Below are 17672 nucleotides of genomic sequence, written 5' to 3' on the forward strand. Positions count from 1 at the left end.
CAGATTGTTAGAAACCAAAGTGAGACCTGCAGGGATTGCTGATGATTAATCAAACCCAAAATTAAGCTGCAGTAGTATTATTTGTAAAAAGGTAAGTGATTATTTAAGTCTGATGTAAATTTGAAGGAGTCACTTCAGCAACTTGTAATAGCTGGATATTCTAACCAATTAATTAAATGTGCATTTGGTGAAACAGCTACACAAATACTAAAGGAGGATATTTTCAGGGTCTTAGGGTCTTGTGTCCTGTTCTCTCAGTCTTTCTAAGCAAAGTATTTTAATGGTTCCCTTATGTAAAAGAATATAGTTCTGATTTTAACAAAAAACACATAAACTCCCTTTCTACTTGGTTTCTGGTAAGACAGCATGTAACTTCTCTGTAACAGTTTAAAGCAACCACTCAGTGAGCAAAATCAAACACATTACAAGGGATCTGCAACATATGACTTGAATCTAATCTATCAGTGAACAGAAGCCTAGCAAAAAAAAAACACCAAAAAAACACCACACACCAGAAAAAACAGTCTTTGTATGTATTCAATTTAAAATTGGTTTAAAAAGCAAAACTATTTGATCCATTTATTAAAAAGTTGCAGCCTCTCTTCAAATCCAGAAATCCTAAACCTTGTTTTTTCACAGTAGTTTATTACCTTCGTTTTCAGCAAAGTTTACTTACATTTTCAGAGACACAAGGTCCTTTAGAGTTGAGAGAGACACAGGGTCCAATGGCTCCAGAAATCTTTACTTCTCTTGAAGTCTTCAGATTTAGAAGAAAAACACACATTAACATGCCACACTAAGAGGAATTCATTCTTATTTTACCATTAATTAACAAAAATCTCAATGCATATCAGAGTCTTGATACCTTCAGGCAGCATTATACATATAATAATGCTTGATACATTCAGAGAAACTTTTCACGTGCTCACTTTCTACACTTAATCATATATGTTTGCTGTATCAGTTAGTGCACCTGAAACAACAGCATGAACATAAACTAAACCATGGAGAAAAGGTGCTGTTACATTGCTTTAGCATATTCCTCAAAATTCCTTACAGGAAAAAAAAATCACAGAATCAACAAGGTTGGAAGAGACGCCGCAGTCTGTAGTGATCCTATTACAGTGTTACACTAACACACTGTATTTTTATATTCTTACCTTAATTTCTAATGTGCCACCAAATCCCATTTTAAATTGTCCTTGCATATCTTTTGTGAATACTCTCTGAAATGTTTGCTTGAATAAAGATGTATTGAAAGAGTCTCCCATTACCATGTAGCCTCTAGGAAACAAAAACAACAAAAGAATCACAACTCTCCAGTTAAAATAGATTACTGATTATGGAATAATTCAGCACAGGGAATTTATATAGCTTATTTCTATTAGAGACTAAAGCTAAAGACAATTCATTCCAAGGCACGTTTTTGCTCTCATAAAATAGACTACCATTAATACTTTGCTACAACATTAGAATTAATTCTTTTATGAGCTTCTTGCCCCATCAGCATCTTAAGGTCACTGTGATTATAATGAAATCAGGCACTGGGAAAATTCTATACTGGACTTCAATGTTATGAATGTCTCATAACTTTGTCATCCAAGGTCAGTTTAATTCCAATATTCAGTATTCCACTTCATTTTATTTCGTGCAGTTCACTCATTAGTTCAAGCTCAAACCTATGTTCATAATTTATTTTTATGCTTAGCAATATTCTGTGCATGTAAGTGAAACAGTTGTCACTTATCATGAAATATCATGCACTATATTTAGGAAATAGTAATGGGAGGCATTACTTTCATTAATCCAAAAATATTAATTAAATCATGTTATTAAAATAACCTTAATAGGTTAAACATTATACCCAAAACAAGTTATTTAAGTTTTTCAGGTAGATGCTCGAAGATAGAAGAAAATAGACACAGGCACAATTAGAAATTCCTCCCTGTACACAGGATGTAATCAAACAGAAAATAGGAACAGCTATAGGAAAAATGGACAAGACTATACATTAAGGCTATTTCTAGAGGACAACTAGGTTAAACTGAGTCACAAGATCAGACAGATAGCAAAATTACATTGTAGTACATGGAAAACTACAGCTTAAGTTTGATGCAGAAAAGGAATAGGAGTAAAACATGCAGGTAGTGTCATAAACTAGAAGCTCCTGAGCAGTGGAAACTCCCAAGTTAAGGCTATACACAATAACTCTAAACAGAGGCAATCCAGCAATGATCAGCATGGTCAAGCTGGCTTGAAATTCATTGGCATGTATCTACCATAATCTGCAGCTCCATCTCTCACTTCTGGGTGTGCCCAGACATTAGCATATGTTTATCATCCTCTGTCATATGAGGATATTGAGAGGCAACTGAGAAGGCCTGTTACCCACAGATACACCAGTTATTAAACTGATAAGCAAAGATGCTACATTTAATTTTATATGAGTTTGGTATTGACAGAGCTAACAGTAGCAAGCAAGAAAGATTAGCTTGGCAAAAAAAAAAAAACCACCACACTGTATACAGAAGTCTAGCCTAAAAAAAATCAAATGGTATGTAAAATAGCTGATGACAAAAGCAAAGATAAAATACTATGACTGTAGAAAAGACTTTCAGAAAGAAAATACAATCTTTGAAAAAAAATATGGAGGAAGAATTGTCAGGATATGCAAACTGAATGAGATACTGGGCACATGAATAAAAGTCAAAAGCTAACCCAGATAGATCTGCTAACAGGAAGGACAAGGGTGTCATCCACAAGGACAGAAAAGAGGGAAGTGGTTTCACAACAAAGACTAGAATTTGCTTTGATCACATTAAAATGAACTGAAGGCAAGACAAGCTGGAAGGAATAGGAGAAAATCTCTGACATACAGAACTGCATGGAGGGGGCAAAAATTAAGTGCAATGGATGTATCTGATAATCACAGGAGTTGAAGCTACAAACAACAGTGTATAGAAGAGCCTAAGTAAGACAGAGTAACACAGGGGTTTGTGCCATTCTGAACAGCAACGAAAAGGATTTCAGGTCCATGTCTTTACTAAAACCTGCTGCTTACATACACAGACATTGAAAAATAGCAACAGTGCATAGGAGAAATTGCCTGTTTAAAAGAAAAACAACTAAAGCCCTTCTGATTAAACCCATCAGTGTGAAGACAAATTTGTCAGAAGCTGAGAAATTCCAAACTTCCAGGACAAATGCAACCATTACAATATACCATTTGGTTTTGTTTTGAAGTGGCAGAGGTTTTTAGTAAGTGCTTCCTGTTACCACAATTTGAAGAAAAAAAGCAAACAAACAAGAAAATAACTCCTGCATCTTCATATACTACTTAAAAAATGAGTAGGCTGAATAGGCACACACCCAGTGTAGTTGGGACAACACTTCATCTCCAGAAGACCAGTCTGATCCAATGCACATGCATAGATGTCAATAACATGACCATTTGTTGCAGCTCGATTAGCCAAGGCTTCAAAATGCTAAAATCCAAGATGAAAACAGAGTTGATAGCAACTTATGACACAAATTCTCCTCATTTTCATATGAAATCCTAAACTCCTAACATTTTTTCTAAAACAACATTATCACATCATAATCTAATAGAAGCTAAAAGATATTATTTTTCATGAAGTTAAAATTAAGACTGGAATTTTCAACACTTGGGGTTTATTTTTGACCAAGAACTTTGCACTTGACAGACCAGTGATTGCTATTTAAACTACAAAATAACCTTGATTTTTCATCTTAAACTTGGCATTCAGTACTAGATCAAACACAGAGAATTGAATTTACCTCTCTGACCTCAAGGATCTACAATGACACATGCAAATGACTGACCTTATTGTTTAAGCTCCCATTATAATCAGTTAAGATGAATTCCACAGGTTTTGGATGAAGTTCACTAGCCCCAAGGCACATTTACAATGAAATAAAGTACACCTAAACCCCACTGGCCTAGACCTCCCCCAACTAGAGAGACTGCTTTGAACAGCTGTCTTAGAAGCAGACAGCCTTACTTTAGTTACACCATTTAGTTACATAAATCTTTTCTCACATAAACTAGAGAAATACTTCAAAGAATTTTAATGCCAGCTAGACAAAGTCCTAACCAAATACACTGAATTTTCTGCATAAATTCCTGAAGACAGAGACAAGTAAACACCACCACACAATTCCTACATCTTTATATATTTGCAATGACTAACACCATTTTACAGTGCCAAGCACTGTAAGTATTTAATTACTGACAAGACACCTCAAGATCATCTCTTACCTTAGTACCCTTTTTAACGTATTTAGCATTGTCTTTTTCAATGTCATGCCATGATCTTATAGGTAATTTCAATTCATCCCCTACAACCATGCCAGGGCCTTGTGTAGCTGGTCCTCCAATGAACATCATTATACGTGCACCAGTGTTAGGAAAAGTGCACTGCAGGAAATAAAAGACAAATTAAAACCATCAGGCTCTGCTACAAACTGAACAAAAGAAATAGCAATGTGGGTATTTATCACATTGATAGGACTTCAACGGTAGCTGTACTCTTTCCTTCCCTAAAAAACCTACCGTTAATTCAAAGTCCTAAATTTGCCTCATAAAAATATGTAAAACCCTGTGATTAATTGCAATTAAAGCTATTACCTCCAGGAGTCCTACAGCTATAGAAAGAGCCACTCCAGAAGAACGTAAGGGCCGTTTTCCTTGTGGAACAGGCCAAGGATCCCGCTGCAATTCACCCAAAAGATCAGTAAGATTCATATCAATTTTCTGCACTGGTTGCAAAAATCTGCAAACAAATATATGGAATTAGTTTAGAATCATAGAATCATTTCAGTTAGAAAGATTATCAAGTCCAGCCATTAGCTAACTCTACCAAGTCTAGTGCTAAATCATGTCCCTCGGCACCACATCTGTGTGTCCATCCAAAACCTCCTGGGATAGAGCTTCACCCATTTCCCTGGGTACCTTATTTCAGTGTTTATTAACCCTGTCAAAGAAACTTCTCCTAGTATCAAATCTAAACCCCTCATGGTACAACATGAAGTAATTTCCTCTCATCCTATGATTGTTACTATGGAGAAGAAACCAACACCCACCTCACTACAACTTCCTTTCATGGAATTGTAGAGAGCAGTAAGGTCTCCTTTCAGCCTCCTTTTCTCCAGACTAAACAATCCCAGTTCCCTTAGGCGTTCCTCATAAGAGCTGTTCTCCAGATCCTTTGCCAGCTTTGTTGCCTTCTCTGAATTCAATCCGTGTTTCTTGTAGCAAGGGCCCCAAAACTGAACAGAGTACTCAAGGTGTTGCCTTACCAGTGATGAGTACAGGAGGGCAATCACTTCCCTATTCCTGTTTGGCATGCTATTTCTGACAGAGGCCAGGAAGCTGTTGGCCTTCTTGGCCAACTGGGCACACTGCTGGTTGATCTTCAGCCAGCTATCAACCAACACCTCCAGTTCTCTCCCTACTGGCAGCTTTCCAGCCATTCTTCCCTCAGCCTGTACTGTTGTGTGTGGTTGTTGTGACCCAAGTGCAGGACCCAGAACTTGGCCTTGCCGAAACTCACGTGATTGGCCTCAGACCAAAAGGTTTGACTGTCAGTTGATTGGCATGAAATATAAATTTTCCAGTAAATCAATGCAATCAAGGTGTGTGTTCTAGAGGTTTTAAGTGCATTACCTGTTAGAAGGTGGTGGCTGCTGCACTTGAGGGCCCCGACCAACTTGTGAAACAGCTACTTTTGTGAGCCCTAGCATTTCCTGTAGTCAAATACATAAGATTTTATTACAAAATTTGTTTGCAAAGTGTTTTAAAGTTGCTCTACATCATCAGTTTAACGATTTTTGTTTGCTTTTGCACATTACCTGAAGCTGTTTTGCAGATAGGTCCTTTGTTCCTCTGAATACATAACTTTTGGAAATTCCTTCACAGCCAAGCTCATGAACTTGCACCATCCGACCAAAGGTAATGAGACCTACTAATGCAGTTGGTGGTAGAAGACTAAGAGACATTTGCATGGATTCCTTCAGAGCTTGCAAGTCTTCATCTTCCATGCAGGTGTCCACAACATAAAGAAATATCAAAGGCATCTGAGGACCACGCTTCAGAAACACAAATAAAATCACATGAGAAACAAATCTTGCAGTATTCACAGGATCCAAAAGGAACAAAGTACATTCTGTAAAGCTTTTCATTTTAACCATACCAATACTGTCAATGTTCCATCTAACTTAGCTCTCTGTCAAGGAGTAATCAGTATCCAGGGCTAAAGGGGAATGAAACCCCTACCATATTGAACTCTGCACAAAAATGGAAAGCTTACTAGAGAAGAAAAAAATTCCTTCCAGGACATCATGACAGTCCTGAAGCATATGCCAATTATGCAAATCTTTTAACATGCAAGGAGATTTTATTGCTCCAAGTGAACAGAATAGTTACAAAATATTCACAATTACAAAATACTCCAAGTTGATGACATTCTATGGCATTTCACTTCACAATTTTACTCTAGAGATCATCAGTTCTTTGTATTCTTTCTAAAGAAACATGAGCAAATATCCACTTTAATTTGCATTACAAGAGTCGGCAAAAAGTAGAAAATCTGTTGATTATTCACTCTTCATAACCTGAGGGTCTCACTGAAGCCTTACAAGTTTTAACCCTACAAAATGTAATTCAGAAATCACATTTGCAATTGCAAACGTTTGTTATTTGGGGTACTAGGTCCATTTCTATTCTAATCAAGATGACTAACAAAATTCAAACACCTGAACTGAATATAGATGCTTTCTTTAAACCACTTATAACTAAAATTCTCTCATAATCATTCAAAAACAAACTTAAATTCAACTGACTAATGAGAGATGAATCAATAGTCAGCCAAACCTGAACAGAAATCATTTGAGCAAACAACAGCAGGAAGACAACCCCGGCACAAACAATTAAATCCCTGGTAAATAACATATCTAACAGAAATCTTGTTTTTAGAAGATCTCTCTCTCTCTCCCTTTTTTTGTTTCAACCACTCTTATAAGCCATCCTTGTGATCTTACAAAACGTTTTGGTTTTCATTTCCAAACAACTAACAAGCACATAAACCTCACAGTCATTAAAATGTAGTGAAGAAATAGAACTGAAATTAATTTTTTTTTATATTGGAAGCCTACAGTTGCTAAAGATTTTATTTAATGGTTTTACCTGTACTACATATTCAATACTGGAGAACTGAGGCAAAAGTTCAGCTGGCTGATTCATTTCAGATATGCCAGCATAGGTAGGAGGAAACTGCAAATGAAAACACAGAAATTAACTATAAGTAAAAAAAGAGTACAACTTCTACAAAGCATTATGTACAGACTACTTTACTTTGCAACAGATGTTCACTACTGCCATCATGAAAAAATCTCAATGTAATCTCTGAAGATGTAGCTGCACCTGTCATTTTGCTACTACAACTTGAAAAACTAACATTTTCACTTTTACCTTAAACAAAAGACTTTCTATAACCTGAACATTTTATTCTCTTACCTGATTTCTCTGGTAACAAAAGTTACAAGCCCAGAGTTTTGCTCGATAATCCACTTGGCTATAAAAACACAAAAGGAAAAGTTTATATAGCATGAACAATTCCTTTTCCTCCATCAACCCAAGAATATAACACTCTAACATACCTTTTCCTAAATACTCAGACTCCACATTCAAAGTAACTGTAGTCTTACACAGCCAGATCAGGCAAACTACTGACTTTAAAGAAGAAAAATTGTCTTCAAGGAACAAATAAAAAATCTGAAAACATAGACTCAGCATCTTTATTAGGGATGTTCTGCATTGGTACCAAATCGTTTTAACTCTCCTTGTCTTGGTGTTTTTCTGCTTTCTCAGCCTATGTCTATTACATGTCAGAGTATGGGATTATCCTGAATATAGATTAAGCCCTAAAAAAACAGGGTCCAACCTAAAAGTTATCTCTTCCATGAAAATAAATGAGTTTTTTCAATTGAATCTACCTTCTTTTATCTACATTTTTACCAGTATTCAGATAATTAAGATTAAAAAATCCAATCTGTATCTTCATGCCATACAGATGTCCTACTTGCATCTCAAGGGAAAGTAAACTTTACATGTTTTCAATGTACACTTCTTGCTATCTCATCTTCCCCTGTCTACAGGGGCTTAGTTTTTTTAAAGTATTAAATCTTTGGATAAGTCTCAGAATGCTGTAAACACAACATAACTCTGTTAAGATCAAATGACCTATACCAATCTCAGGGGCTGCAGATTATCTATCTCAATACAATGTGCCACACAGGCTTCAAAAGTCCCCACAAACTGAATCTCTCATCATAGCTTGTAATTAAACAAAGGAAAAAAATCCACTTGTGACTTGCACACATGACACAGGAAAAATGTACAGAGTTCACTGTAATGTCAGGGATCTGCCTGACCCTTTACAGCTTTGTCTTTCCATTATTTTTCTTTCAACCCTCAATAAAATATAATGCTTCTGAAAATACTACCTTCCACTAACTCAGACATCCAGTATAATGAGCCAATGTGTCTGTTTAATATTGAAACACAATATTTGAAGTTGTCTTTTCTCCCAAGTTGTTCATAAAATTGAGTTTGTTTTACAGGATCTTTTACATCATGCCTAATTTATCACCATTACTATCAAATGCCACTACAGAAATTCCATACTTTTACGACTGAAACAATACAAGAAAAACTTTCTCTGCTTCCAGTTTTATCTATGAGTAGTCTATAATCATTTGTGCTTCTGTTAGCATCACCTTGTAACTTAGCTTTTAGCACTGTCTTATGCCCACTTCTGATCTATCTATCAATCTGTCATATCTTATGGCTCCTGTTCAGGAGAAAGTTCTTCACTGAGAGAGTCATTGGACACTGGAATGGGCTGCCGGGGGAGGTGGTGGAGTCTCCGTCCCTGGGGCAGCTCAAGGCAAGGTTGGACGTGGCACTTGGTGCCATGGTCTAGCCTTGAGCTCTGTGGTAAAGGGTTGGACTTGATGATCTGTGAGGTCTCTTCCAACCTTGGTGATACTGTGATACTGTGACTAAAGCAGCTAATCTGCTTTGGTCTACAAATGAACTAAGGTCAGTAATAAATATGATAGCAGGACCCATCTGTAGATACAACATAGTAACTTTTAACTGAAAATTTTCTACAGTGAAAATGCAGGACTATATTAACTTACATGATGTGTAATGCCAGAAAAATTACATACCTCATCATGTATTAAATTAAGTGCACTGAAAAGACTGGTTAAATGAAAGCTACATTTTCAGCATGTATGTTACATATGCAGACCTGAATGTCTGAGCTGTATGCTCACATGAGGAATATCTGAACTTACAAACACCAGATCTTGTGCACAGTTTAACCAGCACTACTCTAAAGACTGCTTGTATGACATAACACAGGTATTAGATTTACCATAGTGGATTCAGAACAGCTCGACACGTGGTCCTACTGCATAAAACCGGCTCATACTGAATAGGAGGCAAGTCTGGCCGCTCCTTCAGTGGTGTGAAGAGAGCAGCCACTGGGACCACCATTCTTGTGGCTTCAAGACGACTTGAAGGCCAAACGTTCCAGCTGAATCTAACTCCATCTCTGTCCTCATTCTGCTGGATAAATTCCAGGAAGGTTGTCATGGTCAACTTCTCTGCTTACTACTAAAAGAAAAAGATCAACTGTTAGCAGAATGTTGAGCTCCAAATATTTTTAACCACTACATGCACTTAACAGTCATACATTCAAATACCGAAACTGAGTTACAAACAATAAGCATGGAGTACTGCTGCTTAAATCCTAAAAGCAACACAGAGAATTCTAAGGTGAAACTAAAAGAAATTAAGACTTCTCAGATACAGCAACCTGTATTAAGTAACAAATATTGGATACGATGTAAATTAAATACATAATGTTAAAACAGTTCATTTTCTTGAGCACTTCTTGTCTCAGGCAACAAACTCGGGTAAGGAATAAAATAACTAGAGCAATCATTCTAGGTAGGGCAGAGTACAGAATATGCAGCAGACTAACACTACAAAAATAGACTTGCTTACAAAGCCAAAACACAAGCTGCTTTAAGGCCTTTCATTAATGTATTTAGTTATTCATTCTGCTCGTTACTCATGGATCATCATTCATTCTTGCAAACTGCTTAATCCTCTACCTTATTTTACAAATCAATGACCAAAGAATATTTCTCCTAAGTGTACTTGACTTATGTCTTCTGATGCATCAAATTTTCTAAGTTTTCTGACTGCTTTTTTGATAACTCATGATGTGGCCTACATGCAAGTGTAAAGGAATAGTCTGATATTCCAAAAGAGTACATCCCTACAGTAATGCCAGCAAAGAACTTTGTAAGAACACAAGCATCATATTCCGCTACATTAACTGTCAAGACATGCCTTGCAACAATTGTTTGAACTCAAATTCACCATTTTGAGCACTGACCAAGGGCTTTCCAAATATTCAGCTTCTGTTACTCAGGAACTGGAGCACTGAGGAACACAGATACATCTGAAAAGCTCAACAGGAACCTGCGAGCATCTGGTAAAGCCAGCAAGAAATGTGATGTCACTCCCCAACCCAGAAACTCTCAGCTATACACACACTGTTCCTGAATACCTGTTGCATGCTTTCCTGTATGTTTTACAGTAGGTACAGGACAGGTTCTTATGACAACTCTGTATCTAAACTCCCAGTGTCTAATAATTACTTACTTTATAAGTCTACAAAAATCACCTAAGAGGTAGGCTAGAAAAATGCTCCTGCCTTAAGTTTAGACTGTACTGAGTCAATGAACAGCTTTTAGAAATGTGGGAATCCTCCTGAACTGAGATTTAAATCAGGAATTCTCATAAGCACCCTCTTACTCCTGAAACTACATGTGCTAAGGGAGACTCCTGGAAAGCTCTCTTTAATAAAATTATAATGGCACTGCACCCTTACCTTCTATGATAACTTTTAAAAATTCACCTTCTTTTAAACAAAGAGAAGCCAAACATTCCACAGCTAATGTCATTAGGAAACTATCAACTGTCAGCATGTGAAGAAAGCTACAAAAAGCAGTCTCAAAACGATTCTTTTAAAACACAGACTGACAGGCAAACTCTACAGGGTATCTACATTTCTCTTTCAAGTTTTCCACAGGTGCTAGCATTATCATCTCCACACTGCAATAGAAACACTATGATAATCTGTCACCTAATATTTCAACAGGCATGCCATCTTATTGAATTCAGGTGTCAAGGCACTTGCATCACAGGGAACCACACAGGACTTTGTGCAGCTCACACCATCGCCATTACTCAAATGGCCACAAGAGCGTCAGGCTGAAAAATGCCAGTTGGCAGGGAACAAAACAGAGCAAAAGCCAAGGAAGAGTATATCTGGGAAGTCCTAGTTAGTAGGATCAGAGACAGAAGGTAATTTAGGTGGGAGAGGAACAGCTTGGTGTTTGAAAAGGATCTAGAATTTTCAAAATTTCTCCCCTAATAAATCAAAATCCGTCAGTAACAAAGGTGAAGAAACATCTCTGAAAAATGGAGTACTGCTAAAATTTGCACAAGGCAACTATCTCACCTATAAACACAAAAGGAAGAATCTCTTCTTTAAAATGACTTGAGATAAAATTTCAACTTAAAGGCCATTTCAAGACATTTCATAGGCATTCTCTACAAAGTCCACCAACTCCATCTCCATGCACTGCAACGTAAAGTCCTATTTTCTGTACTGGACGTTAAGCCTTTTCTCTACATTTTATTCTAGCTACATTCAAAATGGTTTACACAGTCATTACTTTTACCACTCGATGCTCCTCAGAGAGCAATGTACGAACACCAGTGTGCAGTGGCTAATAAAGTGCATGGAGGTACATAAAATCAGTTGTTGAATTTACTGAGTTAAATATCCTTACATTCTAGCAATTTAGTAAAGGCAGAACCTGCTGATATTTTCCTCCATCTTGTCTTCAATCCTCTTCCTCCTTTCCAAAAGCAAATGACGTTTACATATTTTATCAAATATGAAACTCAGCATCTGACAAGCTACCTTCAGTTTCATTATAGCTATGCAGACACATTTTCTAAGACAGGTGTGAAGATGTACAACATTAAATCAGAACAGAAAATCTTCTTGACTTACAGGTTGCATTCCAAACTCCATACATCTGAATGCCACAAAATACATATTGCAAGCCTCAGAAAATGACAGAGAAGTGATTTCAGAACAGCTGAAGAGTACCAGCTTCCATGCCAGGACGCCACTTTTAGCTTTGTGCAGAATAGGATCCAGAGAAGACCAGCATACTGGCTTGCCTCCTCCCACTACTAAGGCTTGCCTTGCATCCCTGCACCAAGGCAATCTCACTGTGTCACACAAAGAAGCCACACCTGAAAACTGCAGAAAGTGTCATGGGCTGACTACACAGGCTTGATTCTCAGGTAACTAATAGCATTCATCTAATTACTCTGACCAAATGCAAAAGTACAGTTAGAGCCTTCTAACCATCACACATATCAAACATGTTCAATTTATGGTTCGGAAAGCTATGGTGTAGAAATGGTTTTGACATACATTACTTCAAAATGTCATTATTTCTAAATGCTTCTAGAAGTAACTGCAAACAGAATAATGTGTTCAGAAAAAAAATATCATTACTGAAAGCCCTCCTTTCATCACAGCACCTTTAAGCATTTATGCACCACATGTAAAGGTGTCCCGATGCACAGTATCAACGAAATAATATCCACAAATCCTTGGAAGAATACACAAACAAACATTCCTCTCTACACTATAAGAGTTCCAGCACAGATGGATGAGATTCTCTCATACGACCATATATTTAGATACCACTAAATCAATCCAGCTCACTGTGCACTGCACACACCAAACCTCTTTTCTGTCTATTATGCACTAACACCCTACTAAACCAAAAGAGAGTAATAATAAAACTCTACTTCAGCATTTCATGTACAAATATTTTTCAGCTTCAAGGAGGAACTCGATCAAGAATGACTTCGTACTTACCTGAAGCAACTGGAAGCTGTCGAACTGACAACGTAAGAATTTCATTTTCACTACCCGAACACAGACATCCTACAAACCTGTTCACCAAGTTTTGTTCCATGAGGAGGGTGGGTTTTGAACACACAACCACTGAATGCAATAACCCACACAAACTTGAAAAACATACATTCAAATGCATCAAAGCCTGCCTAAACAGAGTTTTTGTGTAGCTTTACCTATACCGCAAAGGCACCTGTCATCCCCCGGCAGTGGCACGACGACGGGGGACAGAGGAGCTCCAAGGCAGAAAAGCTCCAGCACCTGCCGAAGGAGCTGCACTTTACACCCAGCGCAGAGGCGGCTGTGCAAAGACCGTGCCCCGCCGGACCTGCCCCAGCGCCGGCAACCCCAGCTAAGGTCGGGACGCTGCGCGGCTGCTCCCATCGCCCCAGCCGGGCTCCAATGCGGCGGCAGGGGTGGGCGGTCCCCACTCCAGAAGAACGGCTCACAGACCCCTAATCCAGAGCCCAGGAGGCCGCAGGCCGTGTTGACTAGCCGCCAGCGGCATCCTCGGCCTCTTAGGGCAGGCCGGGGGTGGGGGCTGAGAACAGCTTCGGGCTGCCACGGATACCGGGGGAGCGCCCGATGCCCTGAAAGGGGAGGTGGATTGCTGCCCACCACGCTCTCTCCTGGCCCAGCATCCAGGCGGGTCCCTACGGCCCGCGGGCTGGGGTGCTGCCGTAACCACGCAGCGCAGGGACCAGAGCTGCCACTACAATGCCAATAAAGGACTCTTTTACTCGTATAAACCCCAGCTCACGCCGTCGGACATCGCCAACTCCCCGCGCCCTCAGCTGCCCTCCTAGGCGCCTGCCCTACCTGCTTACTCCGCGTCCCGGCCGCCGCCGCCTCTCTCGCTCTACCCCCACGCACGCAGCCGCCCCTGCGCTGCCGACGTAGCCAACATGGCTGATGGGAGCGTCCGCGCCACGTCAAGGGGCAGAGAGCAGCGGGCCGAGGCAGGGGGCGGGCTGAGCTCTGCGGCTCCTCCGCCGCCTCTCGACGCAGTGGCAGCACCAGCCGTGAAGCTGCTCCGCTGGGGCCGGCCCGCCTGTGCCCCGCGGCCCTCAGTGGCGAGCGGAACGAGAGGGCCCGGCCCCAGTCGTTCCACCCTGTTCACTTTCACTTCACCGCCTCGACGACTCCTTGGCGCCGTGTTTACTTCCCTGCTTGGTTTTTAGATTGCTTCCTAAAGATGGTTTGTCTCAGTCTTGCTCCTAAAGCCTTTCGGGTTAAGGCGGCATCCCGGCCACCGGCTGCAGTTTTGCCTTCCCTCCCCTGCGGCTGTACTGGGCTCCCCCGTGGTGCGCCTGTGCCCGCAGTTACCGGAGCCGTTCTCTCCCACCCCGTAGGTGTACTGCTGTGCCGTCGTTTTGTGCTCTGCTTGCGGAGGCTGCTTCGAAGACATTATCGGGACTAAGCCGAGTTTCTGGGAGTCCTTCAGTTCACCCCGCTTGTTGCCCATCTCCAACCATGTGTATTTTTGACAAACTTTATAACCTGTAGTACGGTGTACGAGTTTCTTCCGACTACCTGGGAAAAAATAACATTGCCATTACGCTCCGAGTGGGGTTTAGCCCGAGGCAGTACCTCATGAATACTTAGAAATATACGTTCTTATGTAGCCGGTAAATATCGGCTTAATGTAGCCATAATTATAGAGTTTAATTTTTTGTCGTTGTAAGTGCGATTATCTTTGCTTTCACCCAAACCCAAGTTGAGTGATGCGTAGATTTCAGAGCACCTCAAAATGGTTTCAGACAAGCCTACAACAAAAAGTTTAAACTGTAACTTCTGTCTTTCCTGAGGTACCTCAGTGCAACCCATCTGGGCATGTGGGAAGGCTGAATAACACTGCTGCCTACCATGTCCTTCACTGCAGCTCTGAAAACATGTTATGACCACTAAACAAATATAAGCAAATAAAACCTTCCTTATTCCCTTCTCTTCTATGTGAAATGTAATTATGATAAAATTTCTGTGCCGTTGCTGCTTTCAGTATTGCTTTCCATTCCTCTTCAGTCTAAAAACATGAGCGGGTAAACAACAGCAGAATTTAAAGGGTGGAGTTTTACGTTTCAGCATCCACAAATCTTACTGCCAGTTGTGGGAGTATTAAGCAGGATCTTGCTAAGGACACATAACCTCTCGTTTGAGAAAAAAACAAACAAATAGGGAAAAAAAAACACAAACAAATGGGAAAAAAAACACAAACAAATGGGAAAAAAAAACACAAACAAATGGGAAAAAAAAAACACAAACAAATGGGAAAAAAAAAAACACAAACAAATGGGAAAAAAAAAACACAAACAAATGGGAAAAAAAAACACAAACAAATGGGAAAAAAAACCACAAACAAATGGGAAAAAAACACAAACAAATGGGGAAAAAAACCACAAACAAATGGGGAAAAAAACACAAACAAATGGGGAAAAAACACAAACAAATGGGGGAAAAAACACAAACAAATGGGGGAAAAAACACAAACAAATGGGGAAAAAAACACAAACAAATGGGAAAAAAACACAAACAAATGGGAAAAAACACAAACAAATGGGAAAAAACACAAACAAATGGGAAAAAACACAAACAAATGGGAAAAAACACAAACAAATGGGAAAAAAAACACAAACAAATGGGAAAAAAACACAAACAAATGGGAAAAAAACACAAACAAATGGGAAAAAAAACACAAACAAATGGGAAAAAAACACAAACAAATGGGAAAAAAAACACAAACAAATGGGAAAAAACCACAAACAAATGGGAAAAAAACACAAACAAATGGGAAAAAAACACAAACAAATGGGAAAAAAAACACAAACAAATGGGAAAAAAGAAAAAACAAACAAATGGGGAAAAAACACAAACAAATGGGGGGAAAACAAAAACAAATGGGGGAAAAACAAACAAATGGGAAAAAAACAAACAAATGGGAAAAACAAACAAATGGGAAAAAACAAACAAATGGGAAAAAACAAACAAATGGGAAAAAACAAACAAATGGGAAAAAAAAAAACAAACAAATGGGGAAAAATGGGGGAAAAAAGAAAAAAAACAAACAAATGGAAAAAAAAATGGAAAACAAATGGGAAAAAATGAAAAAAACACAAACAAATAGAGAGAAAAAAAATGGGAAAAAAATGGAAAAAAAAAACAAATAGGAAAAAAACACACACACCAAAAAAGGCACAACAGGGCTAACTTCAAAGGGATGCACAAAAAGCAAATCAGTGTTATAATTCCAGAAGCATTAAACAGTTTGTGAAACATTTTCAGAAAGTTGAAAAGAGTAAAGCTGCCAGGTCAGAACTGTGTAGTGAACTCTACAGAGGTAACAGAAAAAGAGGCAGCTGACAAAGCCATGAGGGAAGAAGGACGAATAGGAAAACATACTAGTCTGAAAGTTCACAATAAATAAATGTATAGAGCATTTTTAATCAGTCATTAGCATAGTTACAATTAATTACGTAATGGTTCAACTATTTCAACTACAAGAAATGTCTTGCACTTGTTAAGATGATGCAAATCACAAAGAAAAGCAATGAGAAGCAGAAAAACCCAACAGAAAATAGAATTCTACTATGGTGTATACCCTTAATTTTAGTTTATATGTTAGATTATTGTTTTATTTATCAGTACATATCCACTGATGACAACTCACCCTTTCTTTGGAAGAGTGAATGCCCAGGCAGTTGAGAAGAAGGCATATAGCAGTTTCTTTCTCATCTTCCTCCACCAAGCCATATTTGCTGTGCACTACAATGACATTGTTTGTACAACTCGTTAGGAATAGTTTTATTATGCATAGAAGATTACCTGTAATAATTAGAAATATGTTACTTAATTTAAAAAGTGTTGATTAGAAGTTCCAAGAAAAGTGATCTAAAGATAGAAAGTACATTTAAAATATATATGTAGATTCTCCTTCTATTTACAGTTCTTGACTTCATGACAAATAGAAGTTCTGAACATTGCCAAAGTGTTAGAAAATAACTTTTTAGAGCTGGACTCACCAGAGTTTTTTGTCTTTATCATTGGCCAGCCTTTCCAGAGATACCACCACAGTTATACCTAAGCAGGTTTTGTTTCCAGTAGTGACTGCAGCTGTTGTATACTCAACTAGGGTGTTAGATACGGGTTTAAGAATTAAAACTCACACGTAGGTAAGGTGGCTTTGGAAACACCTTAACAAACAAAAGCCAGGGGAGAGGAGGAGTTAGCTTGGAAGTTTGCTCAGATCTGCCAAGATATAGCCTTGCTGGAAATACAAGCATTTCTTCTTTTTTAACTGATCTGCCAAGATATAGCCTTGCTGGAAATACAAGCATTTCTTCTTTTTTAACTGATCTGCCAAGATATAGCCTTGCTGGAAATACAAGCATTTCTTCTTTTTTAACTTACATCAGAAGTATTCAGAGCTACTCTGACATACTAGCTGGGATGTGGGTAGCACTAAACTGACCTTGCAGGCAGCAGAGAAAAATCAGAAAAATAATACACACTGACATTCTGTGTAACAGGAATTTCATAATACACAACATAAACTATTACAACATTATC

General features: G+C 38.7%; 1 protein-coding gene and 1 long non-coding RNA gene across 4 annotated transcripts in view; one reads left to right on the top strand and one right to left on the bottom strand.

Annotated features, from left to right (window-relative positions):
- The window catches only part of SEC23A (SEC23 homolog A, COPII coat complex component), a 31588-nt gene extending 17559 nt beyond the window's left edge, over positions 1 to 14029 (bottom strand). Inside the window, exons 1-11 of one of the 3 annotated variants that reach the window (XM_064149236.1) lie at positions 13929 to 14029; positions 9462 to 9700; positions 7535 to 7592; positions 7205 to 7291; positions 5872 to 6108; positions 5687 to 5766; positions 4649 to 4793; positions 4280 to 4438; positions 3370 to 3485; positions 1161 to 1284; positions 677 to 757 (exon numbers count right to left, since the gene is read on the bottom strand). In XM_064149236.1, the coding sequence (XP_064005306.1) occupies positions 677 to 757; positions 1161 to 1284; positions 3370 to 3485; positions 4280 to 4438; positions 4649 to 4793; positions 5687 to 5766; positions 5872 to 6108; positions 7205 to 7291; positions 7535 to 7592; positions 9462 to 9682 (1308 nt within the window). In that variant the 5' untranslated portion in view covers positions 9683 to 9700; positions 13929 to 14029. Of the gene's footprint in view, positions 1 to 676; positions 758 to 1160; positions 1285 to 3369; positions 3486 to 4279; positions 4439 to 4648; positions 4794 to 5686; positions 5767 to 5871; positions 6109 to 7204; positions 7292 to 7534; positions 7593 to 9461; positions 9704 to 12185; positions 12206 to 13928 lie in introns of those variants that run through there. The other 2 variants (XM_064149226.1, XM_064149245.1) reach the window with 2 other exon arrangements.
- Positions 14030 to 14219: 190 nt separating this feature from the next.
- On the top strand, positions 14220 to 14777 carry LOC135178371 (uncharacterized). The gene is made up of 2 exons (XR_010303487.1): positions 14220 to 14307; positions 14462 to 14777. It is a non-coding gene; the product is annotated as an uncharacterized LOC135178371 (long non-coding RNA).
- The last annotated feature ends 2895 nt before the right edge of the window (positions 14778 to 17672 follow it).

Source organism: Pogoniulus pusillus, chromosome 1 (genome assembly GCF_015220805.1).
Source record: "Pogoniulus pusillus isolate bPogPus1 chromosome 1, bPogPus1.pri, whole genome shotgun sequence".
Classification (NCBI taxonomy): Eukaryota; Metazoa; Chordata; class Aves; order Piciformes; family Lybiidae; genus Pogoniulus; species Pogoniulus pusillus.